Below are 20,020 nucleotides of genomic sequence, written 5' to 3'. Positions count from 1 at the left end.
TGTGTGTGTGTGTGTGTGTGTGTGTGTGTGTGTGTGTTTCTCTTTCTCTATGGTTTTAATATGTGGCCTTTTCCACTGTAACACAGCACAAAAAATCCAAACTTTCCAAACATTGAAATTACACCATTACAGTGGCTTCATGAAAAATGAAAAGCAAGACAGTCGCTGTGTAATCATGTTTGAAGCAGGGTCTGAAATGAACCTTTTCCACCACCTGCCACTGTGGCACGCAAGTATTTTTGTCTGCCATTCAGAAATGTATCTTCCACTTTTGAAATCTTTGGCTAAATGAATGTCATTTAATGTCAAAAAAAATTATATCATTCAATGTTGGTTATATTTTATACATAGATATTTACACACAAAAAAACATGAAATGCATGGTAGAGTGTTTATTTTAAACCGTGGCTTGTGGGGAGAGCTCTATCCAATCATGCGCTAATACTAAACGTGTCTTTCAGTTTTGCGTTTTCCCTGTCTGCCAAAGTGACGGATGGCCTGACGATTTTACACGCCACTGCCAGCAATTTACTTGCATTTGGAGGGTGCAAATTGCAGACCGTGGTTGAAAGTGATTTTTTTCATTAGCCTTTCCATCATCTGCTGTCACTAAAACCACTGATGACTTGAGTTCTGTTTGCTCTGGTGATACACTTCGGGGGGGAAAAAATCAGTTTAGACTCCAACAGAGACTGACATTGGTGATATTGTTTGTCTACGTTATTCGTACTGTGCCGATGTCTCAGAATTAATAATTTAACTATAATGCTACTTATGTAAATCTTTCAAGGTACATCTTTTATTTTGAAAGTATAGTCACTTTTTTTACTTTTCTTTCCTCTTGTAGGAGCTGCATTCGGCAGGCTGGTAGGGGAGATCATGGCCACCCTGTTTCCTCACGGGATCGTGTTTGATGGCATCCTTTACCGCATTATCCCTGGAGGGTACGCAGTCATTGGTTAGTCTCCCTTGCCTTCTCTTAGCAATTTCCTTTGTTTTATCACATTTTGTCAGCATATTGACAACTTCAACTTTTGTTCACCTTCATCCAACCCTACAATTATGACTAGTTGTTGACATGGTAAGACTAACATGCCTGGGCAAAGTTTAAGAACCAGCAATTAGACCTACCAGTATGTAACATAAACAAGGCACATCCTCTCAAATAGAAATAATAATCAGGCAGTACTGCATATTTTAAAATCCACATTATCAAAGCCTTACTGTCAAGCTGTCCATGTCCCCTCTGCCTCCTCCCTGTCCTCCTCTTTCTCCTCCTTAACTGTCAACCCCGGCTTGTCAGCAGTGGTCAAGATGTCCTCTTCCTCCTCTCCTGTCACTTCTCTCATCATCTTCTTCCTCCTCCAACTTCTCCTCCTCTCCTGTCAACCTCCCTGGCCCTCTAGTTGTCACTCGTTGTCAAGTAGTCCCCCCCTCCCCCACCTAATCTTCCTCATCTCTCTCCCCTTCTTTGTCATCCTTTCCCTCCTCCTCCTCTTCATCCTATCCCCCCTTTCCATCAGAGCATGTGGCAACTCTGCTCTGACAGTTAAATGTCACAGTGGGTTCCCTCTCCTGTCCTCACCTCAGCCACCGACCCAGAAACGTGGCCTTCTTTTACCCCCCCCGTTACCATACAAAGCCCATCCCTCCTCTTTCTCCTTTGATCCCTCCTTACTTCCTTGTGTTACTCCTTCACTCCCCTCTCCAAGTCCTTTGTTTTATCCTTCTCTCTCGACCTTGTTGCTTCCTGTCGCCCCTCACATATCTTTTTGTTAATCTATTTTGCTTCTAAACCCTTTTATTGCTTCCTCTCACTGCCTTTCCCTTTTACACTCAGCAGTCTTCTTCTCACTTTTCACTCATCCATTCGGTTCTTTTTTTTTTACATTCGATTATCTTTTTTTTCTCTTGATGTGATTTTTCCTCTCCAGCTCCTCCTTCATTTTCCCTGCCCACTATCCCACAATCTTTTTATTTCCTTACTTCTGCCTTTTGCTTCCTCCCCCTCTTTCTTCTTTAACCTCCATCCTCCCCCTCCCCCCTCATCCCATCCCATCCCATGTCTCTGACAGGAGCGGCAGCTTTGACTGGGGCTGTGACTCACACGGTGTCCACAGCGGTTATCTGCTTTGAGTTGACAGGCCAGATCTCCCACATCCTGCCTATGATGGTGGCAGTAATCCTGGCCAACATGGTGGCCCAGGGCCTGCAGCCCTCCCTCTATGACTCCATCATCCAGGTCAAGAAGCTGCCGTACCTGCCGGAGCTCGGCTTTGGGCACATGAGGTTGGTGCAGATTTCACACGGCAGACAGCAAGCGGTCAACACTGATTGGCTTTTTATTATGAGATGGTTCTTTCTTGCATATTTTTTGCATCTTCACAACCTCTGTCTGATGTCCTGCATGGACGCAACAAGCAAACTGTTTTAACTAGGGCTGGTCAAAAAAGTTTGATACCGGCTCCTGAACGATACTTTTTTCGATACCTATTTCATAAAATCTATTTTAACAAAAAAGAAATTACAACATTACACATTACGGCACAAATCTTTTTATTTATTTTTACAGCTCCTACTACGTGAGCACCGTCTGTGTGTAACGTTGAGTTTTTCCTGCGTGCGTAACGTTAAACAGCCAATCACCAACATTATGAGATCTTGGTAGAAGCATGCTGCATGCTGATTGGCTCACTGACTCTGATGAGATTTACTCCTTAGGTATTGAAATTGGGTATTGAATGACGAGGCATCTTTTTGATACTCTGTACTTTAGAGGCAATTCAGTCGGTGCCTAGAAAGTATTGAATTTGGTACCCAGCCCTAGTTTTAACAACTGGACTGAATTGTGGCCAGTTGTGAACAATTATCCTGATAATAACTGATAAAATAAAATAAAAAATACAGGCAGAACGGATGTAATTGTCACAGAGATGTAAATGATAAACTTGGTGGAAATGCAGTTTTCAACCTTGCAACTGTGGCCAGACAAAAATAAAAGAATGAAAATGACTTGAAATTGTGAGAGGTTTTCTATCTTACAATTTCAGATCAGGAAACTTGCCAGTTATATAGGCCTTTTCAATGGAATTTCATTGCTAGGCAACAGCCTGGCCCCTTGTTAACTTCCTGTCAGTTGATATCATTCACATACACTGCAACGGGTAACATTTAGAATGTGTATTAGGGCTGTCCTCAACTAAAGAAATTCTTAGTCGACTAACACTACGATTTTGTCGACTAATCGATTAGTTGATTTAATTGACAGAGCTGTGCGCTTTGAGAGGTGGTTAAGACTAGAAAAGGCAGACAAGGCAAGGCAAGGCAGCTTTATTTGTATAGCACATTTCAGCAACAAGGCAATTCAAAGTGCTTTACATGAAACATGAAACATTAAAAACAGTTAGAAAACAATTAAAAACAATTTCAAAGCATTAAAACAATTAACAACAATTTAAGATCATTAAAAGACAAGAATAAAATGTACAGTGCAGTATAAGAATTTTAAAGAAAGAGCAGTTAAAAATAAGTTATTTAAAGAAAGAGCAGTTAAAAATAAGTTATTTAAAGAAAGGCAACATTAAAAAGATATGTCTTCAGCCTGGATTTAAAAGAACTGAGAGTTGCAGCGGACCTGCAGTTTTCTGGGAGTTTGTTCCAGATATGTGGAGCATAAAAACTGAACGCTGCTTCCCCCTGTTTAGTTCTGACTCTGGGAACAACAAGTAGACCTGTCCCAGACGACCTGAGAGGTCTGGGTGGGTCATAGTGTTGTAGCAGATCAGAAATGTATTTTGGCCCTAAACCATTTAGTGATTTGTAAACCAGCAAAAGTATTTTAAAATCAATTCTTTGAGGCACTGGAAGCCAGTGTAAAGACTTCAGTACTGGAGTGATGTGATCCACTTTCTTGGTTTTAGTGAGGACTCGAGCAGCAGCGTTCTGAATCAGCTGCAGTTGTCTGATTGATTTTTTAGGGAGATTTGTAAAGACACCGTTACAGTAGTCAAGTCTACTGAAGATAAAAGCATGGACAAGTTTTTCCAAATCCTGCTGAGACATAAGTCCTTTAACCCTTGATATATTTTTAAGGTGATAATAGGCTGATTTTGTAATTGTCTTAATGTGACTTTTAAAATTGAGGTCTGAGTCCATGACTACACTAAGATTTCTGGCTTTGTCTGTTGTTTTTAACATTGTCGTTTGAAGCTGAGTGCTGACCTTTAATCGTTCCTCTTTTGCTCCAAAAACAACCACCTCAGTTTTTTCTTCATTTAATTTAAGAAAGTTATGGCACATCCAGTCGTTAATTTGTTCAATGCACATATTCAGTTGTTGTATTGGGCTATAATTCCCTGGCGATAAGGTTATGTAAATTTGTGTGTCATCCGCATAACTATGGTAACTTATTTTGTTGTTTTCCATAATCTGAGCCAGTGGAAGCATGTAGATGTTGAACAGAAGAGGCCCCAGAACTGAGCCTTGGGGAACTCCGCATGTCATATTTGTATGCTCAGATGTATAATTACCTATAGACACAAAGTAGTCCCTATTCTTTAAATAGGATTCAAACCACTTTAGTACTGAGCCAGAAAGACAAATATAAATGTAGTTAATTAACCATCTGTAAAACTGAGTTTCTCCACAATTAATCCTGCAAAAGCACCACTTTAAATCTTGTGTTTACCATAAATGTGCTCAGAAGTTTCTTGGAAATAAGTAATTAAGCATGAATAAGCATAAAAAATGACTAATCGACTAAAGAAATCTTAGTCGACTAAGACCAAAACGACCGATTAGTCAACTAATCGACTAAGAGGTGGCAGCCCTAATGTTTACAACTGTGAAATGGTCTATAGGCTCTTAAAAGCCAATTTAATGTGTCCTGCCAATTAAGGGTAATTTGCTCGTGCAGTATTCTTTTAGGGGTACATTTTTATTTTCCAACTTGATTAGAACATCTTTCTTTAATTAGTTTCAGTCCACCACCATCTGTGTGTCTGTCTTCCTACAGTCAGTACAACATCTTTGTGGAAGACATCATGGTGAGAAAGGTGAAGTTTATATCGTCTCAGTCCACATACAGAGAAGTTCAACTCCTGCTGGACTCCTCCTCGCTCAGTTCAATCCCTCTGGTCGACTCAAAAGGTAAAAGAGTTTATTCATTTAAACCTGACCGTTGCCTTACAACAAAATGGAATGACAAATTAGAATGACAATGTGTTACGTCTAGTCCGGGTTGTACAGTAATTACCATCATCTTCACTCTAAGCTATTCAGAACCCAATCTTAGTATCTATGAGAAACAATTGAACCTACTTAATGTTTTTGAAGAATACTTTTGTCAAAGGATCAATGAATATGAGCAGGGCAGTTCAGCCACTGTTGAAGTCTGTGTGGTAATAATTCTTCCCCTTCCTGCTTCCAGATTCTATGATCCTTCTGGGCAGCATTGACAGATTGGAGCTTCTGGCTCTCTGTGATTGGTGGTTGTCACCAGAGAGAAGGCTCCTGATGCAGGTGAGGACAGTCAGAGACTGCACTATTGTCAGTTAGTGTTCAGTCTTATCTAATACAGTGTTATACAAACGTCATGGGTACACTGTGGGTTACTTGGTTCGATATGAAGACAATGATGCAGATATAAAAGTAAATGTTTATTTTACAATATTTGGCTTAATTTTTTTATGTTGATTTTTTTTTTTTTATGTTGATTATGTTGATAAATTATGCTGCTAGAGTGCCTCTTGTTTTTAGCGGAAGCTGTTTTTACCCGTTTCCATGGAGAGACAGACTGAAATTGCATGCATACAGGGCTCGACAGTAACGGTGCCTTTGGCAACCAGATTGAGTCAATTGGCAACCGTTTCGTGGCCTCTGGTTGCCCCCTTTGGCAACCACCTGTTCAATATTTGTGCTTTTTAATATATAAAAACAAATCAAAACCTACAAAACTGGAAAATCTTATTTCAAAAGAAGTCAATATTTTATTTGGTTGTCTCTGTAAATTTTAAACACTTGCTACGTTCGTGTGCAACACAACATCTAAGCTATAATGCGACCGCTTTCCACACGCATGTATGCCGTGAAAAGATACAGGCAACGCAATTTTCTGTTCACGTTAACGGCGCATGTTAAAATCCGGTGCTAATATGGCACCGGTGCCCGGTATCTACCGGACAGAATAGCGACGTGGATTTCAGGGCCTCATTTTGGTGACACTTAAATGTCTGCGCTGCTCTCTGATGCTCTGAAACAGACGTTACAGGCAACAGAAGCATTGCTGCATGCCACGCTAGTAAACACTAATAACATACATACATACCATTAGCTACAGTAGTAACTGGATTCAACATGGTTAAAATGCGGACAGCTAAACCGTGTTAAAGTGTGGTTGTATTTCACTGTAGAGGATTCCAACAGCGGGACGAATAACCGTCTGCCGCTAAAGCTATGAGCTGTAAAATACCCTTATTATTATTATTATTATTATTATTATCAGTGTTGGTCATCTTACTATAATAAAGTAATTAGTTACAGTTACAAATTACTTCTCCCAAAAAGTAATTCAGTTAGTAACTCAGTTACCACATTGTAAAAGTAATTAGTTACTCAGCAAAGTAACGGTGACGTTATTTTTTATGTTCTATCACGCTATTACGTTCTATAACATCTTCAAATATGTTTATATTAACTGATTGAAGAATAAAAACACTATATACAGTATATTAGAACATTTGGTATTTAGGATAGCTCTGAATGACTCAGACTCCACAGTGGACAGGGGTAGCATGTTTTCAACAACATACCTTGCAATCATTGTGTTCAGCTCAGCCTTGGTCACCTGTTGCTGACCCGAAAAATCGAGTGCTGCTTGTTTTAACAGAGTGGCTCCGTCTCCTTTGCTGGAGCTCCTGCTAGCTGTGTTACTTGGGGTTGGGTTAGCAGCAGCAACAAGTGTCCTGTTAGCATGTGTTGATGTGAGGGGCTTCCTAAGATTGGAGTTGCTTAAGGCAGACGTGGATAAAGTCTTTTTTCCTGGGCATAGCGTGCATGTTACAGAAACATTCTTGTCTTTAATTTCAATGAGGGAGAAGTAGTGCCGGTACTTCCAGTTTGAGAACGCTATCGTCGTCATTGTCGCTGTCTTGTGTTTAGTGGTAGTCAGAGCGTGCAGTGAGACAGCGTGAGCAGGGCATCCGCCCACCCAGCAATCATCATCGCATTTGCACCTCGCGCTTCCTTCAACCAAATTGTAGTAACGCGACACTTTACATTCTCAGTAACGATAACGGCGTTGCAACGAAGGGAAAAGTAATTAATTAAATTACTCCGTTACTGAAAAAATAACGCCGTTAGTAACGCCGTTATACTTAAACGCCGTTACTCCCAAAACTGATTATTATTATTATTGTTATTAAAATGTGTGGTATAGTTACATACAAAAGAATTGCTCCAAATATAGACAGTTTAAAACACGGCAACCATATTGTCAGTTTCGGCAACCAAAGGCTGATGCCTGGTTGCCAAGCCGGCAAACACGTTAAAAAGTTAGCGTTGAGCCCTGGCATAGTAAATTCAAAGTGTTTGAATTACACCGTGGTTTTCTGGTGGGGAGGGATGGGATGGTACCATACACAGGCACGTGCATTTCAGATGTGTAGCTCTATCCAATCATGCGCTAATCTTACTAAAGGCGTCTTTCAGTTTTGTGTTTTCCCTGCCCGCCAAAGTGACGGATGGCCTGACCATTTTATACTCCACTGCCAACAATGTACCTGCATTTGGCAGTTGCAAATTGCAGATCATGGTTGAAAACGATTTTCTCATTAGTCTTGCCTCCATTTGTTGTCACTCGAAACACTGATGACTTGAGTTCTGTTTGCTCTGGTGATATAAATCGGGGAAAAAAATCAGTTCAGAGACAAAAATTAGGGATTTGAATACCCTAACTAGGAGCTTTAATCTCCTTAGCCCTGTGATTTGGATAAAGAAAGATTCCATGAAACTAACGAGTAATTGTCGAAAGGTTTCATGAATGTGGCTCCTCTGACCTGGTGGAAGACCACAGGACCACATCATGTAGTGTAGGCAAATGTTTTTCTGCAAGCTGAAATACATTTGTAACACGAAGAGGACGGATATATGCAGACTGGAACAGCTAAAAGTAGAGATGTAAACACAGACAAAGCTACTGCAGCAGTCTGGCTTTTTTTTTTGTGTCGACTCCACTCAGGAAAGTCAAAAGGCCAAATACTGTACTGTATCTAAGAATCCTTAAAAGAGAAACATCAAATCTCTGTAAAATGTTTTATTGTTGCTCAGAATCAGTGAGGTAGTACAGCTTCAATTATACCATGGTCTGGGTGAATACTCGATTCTGATTGGCTGCAGGGTGTCCATAAAAAAGTGATGTAGGACACCTACATAAAAAAGTGATGTAGGACACCTACTAAAGGAGTTCTGGTGAAACTGTTCTAAATGAATGCGCTACATTAAAACAAAAAAGGAAATGTGACTGTTATTTTTAACACTGTGTGCTGCTTCAGTGCCTCGTCCTCTGAACACCACAGGATGGCACTAACACACACGCTGTAAGAAGTAAGCTATACTGCCCCTCTTAACTGACTTTGTTTCACAGCGAATAAAGTTATCTCACATCCTGTTCGCTGTTCAGGTCGCCACTTCAGGCTGCGGCCGACAGTAACGTTACACATCGCGGATAAAATGGTTTGTAAAAGTCGTTGTATTGTTTTGGGGATAATGACATACTGATAGCTAGCTGGTCTTGTTGTTTAACAGTATGATAGTTTGGACTTCACACTAAATTTGATTCGGATATTGTGACACCACCAGTCTGTATTGATGTGTTTACCAGAACCAGTCTCAGAAACACAGCTGGGAGTCCTTCGCCTTCATGGATGAGGAGGAAGAGGAAGACGGAGAGAAGGTGGGGCTCTGATTAGTTACTTTTGTTTTTTTTCTTTGGCGTGCCCTGAAAGATTTTTTGCCGCTGGCCACCATCATTGTTGTTGCTGCTCTGTAGCCATCTGCTTCAGTTTAAATGCCAGAAGTTACCTTGGATTTGCTGAAAGCACCATCATTCATTTTGATTTCAGTATAAGCAATTTTGTCCCACCTTGAAATAAAACATAATCGCCTTGTCCAACACCTTTTTACCATTTGTTTTGAAAGGTGCTTTATTAATAATGTCTACTTAGTTACATGTAGTTGTGTTCTGCAGGGCAGCCCGGTGCTGGAGGAGAGGAACGGCCCGCTGCCTCCTTCAAAGCCTCCGGAGCCCTCCTCAAACCACACTGCTCCTGTTCCTGGTGAGCTGAAAGGACTTCATGTTCCTGAGACCTTTTTTTTTAATTTATATCTCAGTGTGTAATAGTTATACATTATCTCTGCACTAGCTGCTTCTGGGGAAAGGAATAGATGGAATTACTGTACTCTTATTAGGATGTGAGAAATGCATGGACAACTTTCTCCCGGTTAGATTCAAGATTCAAAATCCTTTATTAATCCCTCAGCGGGGAAATTCACGCTGTTGCAGCAGCAAGACACAAGACACTCTAAAGATCAACAAACAATAAAGAAATGTAAGTAAAGACAATAAATAGCAAACGGTTGTATTAATGATGCGTTCCATTTGTACCAGGAAGTCGGATTTTCCGAGGTCAACGTCGGAAACACGCCCCCCTGACCTCAAGCTCAAAACTCGGACAACCTTCGAGTTCACCTAGCTCAAAATCCAACGTGGCTGACCTGTCCATCAACAGTAGTGAAAGCTGTAGTAATTTACCGTTTCTTAGCACTTTTTTCTTAGTTGTGTCTCACTAAATCAGTCGTACACACAGTCCTGTCCAACTTCTATATGTGGACATGCTGTTTGTAAGCACACAAAATAACGACGTAATGCCTTGTTATCAACTGGTATTGCTTACAGTGGCTAGAGCTATCCCCATAATGAAAAATCCGACTTGTAAGTGGAACGCATTCAACTTGGGTGTGACGCAATTCCCAGCTCCGGCTTCCGAGTTCCGAGGTAAATGGAACGCACTACAGTCACACTATTATTAGCAAAGGATAAAGACCTTCCTCGGACCAGTTTGCCTTGTCTTCATACCACCTACTTGTGAGCCCTAAAATCAAGTTTCTGTTAAGGTTAAGTGCCACTCTGTCTACATTCATGTAGAAACAAATCAAACTTTGGAGGACAATTACAATTTCTGATCTCTCTTAGATCTCTCTATAGCTCTCTTACACTTGTGGAGTTGTGTGGCATGGAGTGGAGGCTGGGCAACGACAGCCTTATGGGGCTTGTCGTAGTAATATTGATTCCTTCAGACATGTTTTGCTCACTAGGGTGATGTGATAGGATTTATTCTTTGCTCTGTCTCTCCTACTTCTCCTCAAAAAAACATGTCAACTGATATGAAGACGCATTTAGTCAGAGCCCAGATGGGCTATGAAGCTCACCAGGTCCTCATATGTGTTAAGCACATCAGTGCCCCGAGGACACAAACACATCTCGTTGGTGCTTATAAGGGATGAAAGGAGAAACCATGGGAACTAATCTAATCATAAGGGATGAGGTTATTTCATAGAATCTGTAGAACAACAGCAGTAGCCATATCATTTAGTTTTTTTTTTTGTATGTGTCACTTCGCAAAGTTGGCTAAAGGTAGACAATTTTTGACAGTTGGTGCTATTGAGCAATGCTTTGATGAGCTGGTCACCATTTTGTTGAATCTTGTAACTACTCTGGCACGCATACAAGGACATTCACGTTTGTGCATGTGGATGTAGGTGATGCGATAGACATTCCTGCTGATTGATCTCACTTAATTGACAGTTTGCTGCAGAAAAGCACCAAGAAATGCTACTAGAAGACAAGAATTCCTACCAAGTCAGCCGCACCCTGGAGCTACTCATCTGTCCTATTAACCTACTAAACTATCTATTTTTTTTTTTAATTGGTCAGCATTTCACACTGTTTAACAAATTGACTTGAACAAGTCGGTTTGTGTCTGCCCTCAACAGATGTCAAACCATTGTAATTAATAACTTTGCAACCCTAACGACAATGAGGGGCAAGGTTTGGCAGCATGTTCACTGAGAGTAACCAGATGGCGTGCGTGTATCTGTTGTGGCACACTTAACTTTTCAGTAGCCAATCACGCACAACAACAGACTCTGTGAAATGGTATCTAGGCAACAACAATAAGGAGTTGCATGGGTTGCCGCAGTCTGTCAAGCCCTCCATTTGCAGTAAGGTTATTTTTACCAACAGCTTTAGGACTTTCAAAAAGCTGCATCTATATAATTTATTGACCTTCGCCCACTTCATCTCACCCCCCTCTCTCGTCCCTCTCTCTCTGCCAGAAAAAGGTCCTCTGCAGTCTGTGAGGAAAACCCTCAGGAATCTCTTCACCTCAAAAAACAGGCAGACAGAGGGACAGTTGCAGGTGTGTGGATGCATATTTTATTGCACGTCTATCCATTCCTAAGTATAACTGTGTGTATACTTTTACAATAGAAGCATTGACATTCTGTCTTTACTCTCGTTGGTAATCGTGTTCACTAAAAGCTTTGTATGTTTCTACATTGTAAACCTTTGTGCCCTTTTCTCTCTTCAGCAAACTATTTAGGGATGTCTGGAGTGTACTCAGTTAGCCAAGAAATTTCCCCTTGTGTTATGAACCATTGAAATGCAAATAACCACCCTTCCTTTTGGCAAAGCCATCCCCAAACCACGTACTCACACTGGCACTGATGGGGATATAAATATTTATCCATAATTTTGTGCAGGTTGAATTTTTCATTATTGGGGTCTGCTTTCTATTCACACACTTATCTGATTGACAGACACACATGAATACACAACTGCTTCCTCAGACAAACTCCCTGAAGTTGAGCATCTTTCTTTTAACCTTCTCATATGGAAATGGGGAAGCCAGACACTGGAGGTAGAGTTATTATTCGGCTTGGCGGTTAGCCTGGCTCACAGAGAAAGCAATACATGTCATCTGTTTACACGAGCAGAAATGAAAACCACATTGGAAATAAGCATATGCTTGTAAGCTTGCAAGATTAGAATTTCATTTATGTTGTGCCTACTGCTGTGCCTTGTGTAATACCAGTCTGATTCCCTATTATGTTTTTGGATTCAATCCTTTTCCTGCATGGGGATTGTTTTTACAGCAGCGAGCCACAACACCACAGCCCTGAATATCAAATAGACACACAGTAGGAAATTGCCACCAGCAATCAAGCCAAACCATTGCTGAATTCTGGCTGTGAATCAGGTATTTGTTTACTTTACCAGATGGCAGGTAACCAGACATTGACCTTTTTAGAATATTATCTGGCTGGTGCAATAGTGGCAGCATCTTGTTAATTCTTGCATTAGTATAATTGCTGTGCTTGCAGTGATAAAGACAAAGAAAGGGAATACAGCTACACAGAATGCTTTACTGAGTTGTACGGTGAGATAAAAAAATAAATAACAAGGTACCTTGTAAAAATGTCAAACCTTTCATTCATTTGTGTGTATGTGTTTAGGAAAAAAAAAGGTTAGCTCCCTGCTGCGTTCGGACATAAAAAAAAACTCACACTTGTTGCAGAGAAAGTTGACATTATTTTTGCTGCTTCAAGGACAGAAGTAGCATAATATAAATGCTATATAATGAATAATATAGGATGCATCGCTAATAAATTCAGTTTCACAAAACAAGTCACAGTGTGTGGTGAGTTTTACCTCCTACATCCAGTTTACTCACAAAGGATGTGCTGTGGGAGTGATGGACTAAAAAAAAAAAAACTGTGAAAGCAACCTGATTACAAAAAATGTGTTACTCTAATTGTCATAATTGCTGTGAAGAAAACATTTAATTCAAGATATTCCTAGGTGAAATCTTTTTTTTTTTTTTTTTAAGATTAGTTTTTGGGCATTTTAGTATTTATGTTTTAGGCCTTTATCATATAGGACAGCTGATGGGGGATAGGGGAGAGACAGGGGGAATGACATGCAGCAAAGGGCCGCAGGTCGGAGTCGAACCGACAAGTAGTTATCTCTGTAGACAGTTTAAAATACAGATTAATCATGTTGTGTATTTGCTTGTAATGTTCAAACTTAAATTTTAATTGGAATGGATTATCTGTTACAGATGACAGAAATACATAAATCCAAAAGTAAATGTTGAGTAATCAGATTGTAAAACTGAACTGAAGTTGTCTGATGAAGTGGATCGAGAAATACGAAACAGATTCTGCTTTGAGTTACTTTCCATTCGCTCCCCTAGTGTAAGACTCAGATGATTATTAGGTGACATCCAGCCAAGTTCAGAGGTACAGAAGCGACGGAAGGTCTTTCTTTTATTTAATTATTTTTCTTCTAAAATCACTCACAAACATGTTTCGTCTCTTATCTGTCTCTTCCTTTTTTGTCTCCAGGAGCCCTGTCCGCCTCCCCTGTCGGACACAATGACAACAGAGGAGGTATGGTAATGATGGAGGGATGGTGGTTGCATGGTTTTATAGAGATGTCTGCTTTATTGTCTACAGCATGGTGATCAAATACACACACGCACGCGCACACACACACACACACACACACACACACACACACACACACACACACACACACACACACACACCTGTGCTGAGTGACAAAAGGAGTCTCAAGTCTTCTGCATCAGAGTACAAGTGACTGAGGTGGAGAAACTTTCTGCCTAAACTAAATACTAAATAGTCCTTATAAAAATGGTTGACAGAAAGGTCTGTGAGCACCTCAATCAAAATTGTATTTGCCTGAAGAAATCTTAAAGATTGACTCAATATGGGAAGACATACATGTGACCCTGATATAAAATCCGAAATGACAAGCATTACCTGTATCTGTCAGCAGTATGAACTGACATTTAAAAACACTGTCACTACCCGGTGTGCATACCTGCAAACTAATCGCTTTTTGGCGAAAATCGCCGTTTTTGAATGGGAAAATGTCATCCACGTGAATCGTGTAGATCCAAAGAGTTTTTATTTTGGGGGTGTCCAAGACCCGGACTGAATTGCAACGCGGGTTTTGGTTCCAATGAAATGCCTGCGCTTCTCTCTGATGCTCCGAAAACGGGCGTTAAAGGCAACCTAAACATCGCCGCATGTCACGCTAGTTAACACTACACTTGGCAGCAGGTAACGTTAGCCTACCGTTAGCTAGCAGCTGGAGTAAACACGGTTTTAATGCTGACAGCTAAACGGTGTATAAGTGTGTCTGTATTTTACTGGAGATGAACTTTTCCCATCCAGTGGTTCTTTTTTTTGTTTAACAGGAACTTACTGGTGCAATAAGTTGTTATAAGTTATTATTACATTTTTAATACATTTTTGTTTTTTATTTAATTTTGCCTTAGCAATAAACAATCTGCTCTTTAATGTCGCCGAATGTTTTGTGCTCCTTTTAAAAAAAAAATATATACACACACACACATATATATATATATATATATATATATATATATATATATATATATATATATATATATATAAAATCCCTGCGATCCCTGATGTCGGTTCTAGATTAGAGGCTGAAGTAGCCTACAAGAACCTGCTTACGGGAGACTTTTGTAATGTCAATACAATAAAAATGGACCTACATAACTAAGTTTGTTCACTGCTGGCTACAAGTTAGCAATCAAACACAACAAAGGTTGTCACTTGAATGGCGTTTTGAGCTAACGTTAGCAATCAAACAATCATAGATAGCTAAAACGTTTTTCCAGATGATTTCCATCTTCTGTTATTCTTCTGTTTGTCATGAGAAAAGTTTATTATTTTATGGATTCCCTTGGCGTTAAGCCCGTAAACCGTTTAAATCTGAGCAAATGCGCAACTCACATCTGCACTCGACTCACATCGGGCAGTGACAACACATTTGCAGAGTGGCAATGACAAACTTGCAGCTGATTTTAGCACATTCCTCTTAAGGTGTGAGCTTTTTAGTTTGGAATCCATGCGTCTGCCAGCATCTATCAAATGAAGTCGTTTTCTCCTTGCCAAGACACTGCCAAAAGTGATACAAGGCACCAAAACTATAACAACAGAGTGCTCTAAGGTTTCTTCATTATGACGTCAACGCTGGCAGATCTCTTCACATACAAACCCATGTCACATATAGGTCACAGATCTGTCACATTTGAGGAGACAACTCCGAATTGGGTCACTTTTTAACTGCAGTGTGAACACAGCCAGAATTTGAAATGAGACGTCTCTTTTCATTGGAGAGCACCAAAACAATATTGTGCCCTCCAGTCCTCTTCTGTCTGCTGCTCTCCCTTTACTCTTCCTGGCACTTTCCCAAAATGCCCCATAACGCCGCCCTGTAAATTCTACATGACTGCCGGCCCTGTCACAGCAGGCGGAGGCTTGTAGGTAAAATCCATAGAGAGGCTAAAAGGTGTCAGACATCCTAAATCTCAGAGGGGAGACCGGTGACATGCAAGGACACAACACAAGGTTTCAAGGTTTTTCACAGCTGCAAAATTCTCCTCCGTGGTAGCAAACCAACCTCTCCCCCTCCTGCATACATACTGCTCAAACACACACCTTCACTTTTACACCAACAAACAGCTCAGTGTTTGGATGATTTATGTAACCGTTAATGTTGTCGCCTAGGGGTTTCACAGAATATTCAACCATCAAAACTACTAATCAACGCGGTAGATTATTGTCGAATTTTTGTACATCTGTGGTTTTAACATGGGTCAAAGTTGTTCTGCAGTGCAAGGCGCTAAAGCAGCGAACACTAATATATCCATGGAGCAGACTTTTTTTTTTTTTTTTTTCATGCTAACCAGTAGCGACAGTCAATTTCAGGGACACACAGATGTCGTATATTTTCTATTCTTGCACTTTCATGATGGCGTTTCATTGTGGTGAGTAGGCTGAATTTAAGTTCAGTTTCAGTTTGCACTGTTTATAACCTATTTTCTGTTTACACTTGCCATCTGAGGAAAATGTGTTAATAATCTGTGTCCTTATGACTGCTCATTCCACTGTGTGTCAGCCACTATCAATGTTTTTCAATAAATTAATAACATTCATACACTTCATGAAATCTGGGAAAAATCATGTTTATTGGTGAGATTGCATATACAGTGTATATATATATATCCTGTGCATATTTAACTATTTCAACTTTTGGGGAGTAGTTGGTGACTACTAAACTACACTATTCGTTAATGCCCTATTGTTGCCTGGTATATTTAATCATAATTTATGTATATATCCCATCATAAAAACAAATCGTGATGTTTCCCTCTGGCTAAATTGCTGCTGCAGATCAAAGCGTGGGAGGAGACAGAGATGGACAAGCCGATGGAAATCGATGAGATACGAGTAGACCCTTCCCCTTTCCAGCTGGTTGAGAGAACATCATTACACAAGGTTGGTGGTGAAAGACAAAAGATAAACATGCGTCCCAGATGTCAGCTGAATTTTAAATCCAAGTATAAGAGCTGCTTTGAGAGCCCCTTGCTTCCCTAGTTCTAATCTAGGATTTGGGCTCGGGACACAGTGTGGAAAACACCTACACAAAAATGTGAACCAATAATCAGTGAGGGTAGGACAGTTTCATCTGATGAAGAGGAGGGGTTGTTAAAAACTGATGTGTTATTAGTTGTGAATTTAAAGGTACCCTGTTAAGCTTTCTTGCAAATAAACAGACCTTTGTTTACATTCAGGGCCCTATTTTAACAATCTTAAGCGCACGGCGTGAAGCGCATGGCGTTGGTGGTACACATTTTTTCATCATATGTTCATTAATTCAATGGTAAATCTGTTTGTCAAAATTTGAAATTCCCCAAAAACTCTCAGCATGTTCAGTGGCCAGGTTATCACTTCAATGAATTTATAACTGAAATTAGTATTGATTCATGATTTAGTGTCACTGGAAATGTCAATGACAGTCGTCCCTTGTGCACACCAGTCACCTCTTTAAACAGCACGTTTGTGGAAATCACTTTTCTGTTGTAGTTGCTAAGTAATTATTCAATGTTTGAAGCCTTTTTGATAGAACTTTAAAGATTTTGTATGACATGACAAAACATGCTTCACTCTAAGCATCTGGTTTCCTGTTCTGTGTGTTGGATATGAAAATAACAGAACTGTTCATGTGTCTCCTTCCGGGATTGCTCTTTTGCCGCCGGAAATTGACGGATTTCACTCTTTTCGGGCCGGATGTCCGTTACCTTCCTCTGTCTCTGTTGGCATTCTAACCTCCGGTGGATTTGTGAGGACTATGGTTAACTGCTCCTCAGATCTCTGCAGTGTAAATCCAGACAGCTAGCTAGACTATCTGTCCTATCTGAGTTTTCTGTTGCACGACTAAAACATCCTTTGAACGTACATATGTTCCACCAAAACAAGTTCCTTCCCGAGGCTATTTTGCAGAGGCACCGTGGCTCTGCCAGGTGCTTAGCGCCGCCCAAGACGATTGTGATTGGTTTAAAGAAATGCCAATAAACCAGAGCCCGTTTTTCTCCCGTCCTGGAATGCTGTGTGGACTAGCCAGACCCTCCTCCGCAGCGCTGTGGAGCAAAGCGAGACTACATGGACAGTAACAGCACGTTTATATGAACCTGAGGCAATTCTTATTCAGCCAACAACTTCATTTCCATCAGCATTTCTTGCGACGTTACTTCATTTAAAAAGGAAAATATCTCAAGCAAACATTCTAACAAACTGAGGAAATGTCAATTTCTTCCGTTTTCATTCAAATGTATTAATCATTGCGTCATCATTTGCATGAAATTACTTGGATTGATAGCCTGCAGCTGATTTTTATTGCAAAGCGCAAATTCACCGTCGACAAACGTTTATTTATTTTTGTCACAGGTATTACACAGAGCAAAGTCACATACACTGTAATAAATTTCATGTTAGTTTAACTTGGAAATGCAAGTTCCCCTGCTGCCTTGAAAATCGAAGTTCACTCAACTTGAAGACTGCCTTTGTTTCAACTTAGAAATTAAAGTCAATGAGGTTGATGTACAGTGTTCTAGTTTTGTTAAAGTTGTTCTTTTAGTTGATTTAACTTTGTATTACTTGGTTTAACTTCATACTTTAAGTTTAAACAAATGTATTTTCTTTAATAATGCAAGAAACCTTCCTTGCCTAGTATAACAGACATACTTTTCTGCTTTATTTCAACTCACAGTTTCAAGTTAAAACAACATAACCACATTTATAGCAGAGATACCGTGGGTGCTTGCCGTGGGGCCACCCCAGGGCCCCCATGCAAAATAGCAGCCTCTCTGCTCAGCGGGTGCGGTATTACATTCAATTCATCGCACCGTTGTGACGAAAAGAGAGCTGAGCCAAAAGGCAAAGCTCTCGATCTACCGGTCAGTTTTCGTTCCTACCCTCACCTATGATCATGAAGGCTGGGTCATGACCGAAAGAACGAGATCCAGGGTGCAAGCGGCCGAAATGAGTTTCCTCAGGAGGGTGGCTGGCGTCTCCCTTAGAGATAGGGTGAGAAGCTCAGTCATCCGTGAGGAGCTCGGAGTAGAGCCGCTGCTCCTTTGCGTCGAAAGGAGCCAGTTGAGGTGGCATCTGGTAAGGATGCCCCCTGGGCGCCTCCCTAGGGAGGTGTTCCAGGCACGTCCAGCTGGGAGGAGGCCTCGGGGAAGACCCAGGACTAGGTGGAGGGATTATATCTCCAACCTGGCCTGGGAACGCCTTGGAGCTGGTTAATGTTGCTCGGGAAAGGGAAGTTTGGGGTCGCCTGCTGGAGCTGCTCCCCCCGCGACCCGATACCGGATAAGTGGACGAAGATGGATGGATGGATGGATCTTATTTACAGTAGTCAGTAGGTGCAGGGGTTGTTACATTAACCCCCAAACATATATTTTAACAACATTATAGTATATTTGGGATTTGGTGTGTTGGTTATAGGTGAACAGTCAACTTTAGCTTGTTAATGTAACATACTTAACTTCCTGACGTAACTTAAGTAACAAACCTGCTTAATTTTACCCAAACAATTATCTTTTTTTAAATCTAACCAAGTAGTTTTAATTCACAACGTTAACCTCGTTTGTAAACCGTGACCGTTTCATAACATCTCTCTCGAAGATTATTATAACGATGTTTTTATTATATGGAGTGTAATTTTTTTAGGAGAAATGGTTGTGTCTCTTTTACCAGCCAAAGATGCCAGATTACATTACATTACATTATTAATAATATTTTATTTCTTTTATTGATTTAATAATGTGTTTCCAATTTCCTTCCTTCTTTCCGGCATTGTACAATTGCTGTGAGACGCTCACATCCTCATTATGACAAATCTGAGGCTGATGCAGGATTTGCAGATATCTGCAGGATGCTGGAGCGGATAAACAGCTATTACCATTGCTGTTGGCTTCTTTTGTCAACAGTGTAATTTCATTCTCATGGTAATATCCAGAATATTCTGCGTATTCATCTGCAAAAGGGGGATTTGTGGTCGAGGTGTGCTGATGCATACAAAGTGCTCATACAAAGTGCTCGTACAAAGTGCTCATCCAAAGTGCGGCCTTAGCCGGAATATTAGCATGAAAAACACACTCAAGGACTTTTTTTCTGTGGTTCATCTTAGGCCTTTAGGCAGTTTGCTGTCTGTCTCTGTGACATAGTGTCTACACAGAGCTGACAGAGAAGCACAGAACACTGGAAGTTGACCACAGTCCCAATCAGGTGTAAAATGGCCGTCCTGCTCCGAGAGCTAGAAGTTTGTCGTAATTTGACGTGGGACCTTTTCACTCTCTCTCTCTTCTCTCTCTCTCTCTCTCTCTCTCTCTCTCTCTCTCTCTCTCTCTCTCTCTCTCCCCACAGACCCACACCTTATTCTCACTGCTGGGGCTCAGTCATGCTTATGTGACCAGCATCGGCAAACTGGTGGGAGTGGTGGCACTGAAAGAGGTAAGAAACTTACATTTCTGCTTGTGTGAGTTTTTTTAATTCATTTATT

General features: G+C 40.6%; 1 protein-coding gene across 3 annotated transcripts in view; it reads left to right on the top strand.

The window, feature by feature from the left end:
- LOC114568631 (chloride channel protein 1) overlaps positions 1-20,020 on the top strand; it is a 49,825-nt gene that overhangs the window by 28,435 nt on the left and 1,370 nt on the right. For all 3 annotated transcript variants that reach the window (XM_028598235.1, XM_028598236.1, XM_028598234.1), the window contains 10 exons: positions 848-958; positions 2,076-2,289; positions 5,015-5,148; positions 5,429-5,520; positions 8,879-8,950; positions 9,245-9,332; positions 11,392-11,474; positions 13,462-13,506; positions 16,348-16,452; positions 19,885-19,971. In XM_028598235.1, the coding sequence (XP_028454036.1) occupies positions 848-958; positions 2,076-2,289; positions 5,015-5,148; positions 5,429-5,520; positions 8,879-8,950; positions 9,245-9,332; positions 11,392-11,474; positions 13,462-13,506; positions 16,348-16,452; positions 19,885-19,971 (1,031 nt within the window). The remainder of the gene's footprint in view (positions 1-847; positions 959-2,075; positions 2,290-5,014; positions 5,149-5,428; positions 5,521-8,878; positions 8,951-9,244; positions 9,333-11,391; positions 11,475-13,461; positions 13,507-16,347; positions 16,453-19,884; positions 19,972-20,020) is intronic.

The sequence above is a fragment of the Perca flavescens genome, chromosome 14 (assembly GCF_004354835.1).
Source record: "Perca flavescens isolate YP-PL-M2 chromosome 14, PFLA_1.0, whole genome shotgun sequence".
Taxonomy (NCBI): domain Eukaryota; kingdom Metazoa; phylum Chordata; class Actinopteri; order Perciformes; family Percidae; genus Perca; species Perca flavescens.
This window is presented reverse-complemented; position numbering and strand designations above follow the sequence as displayed.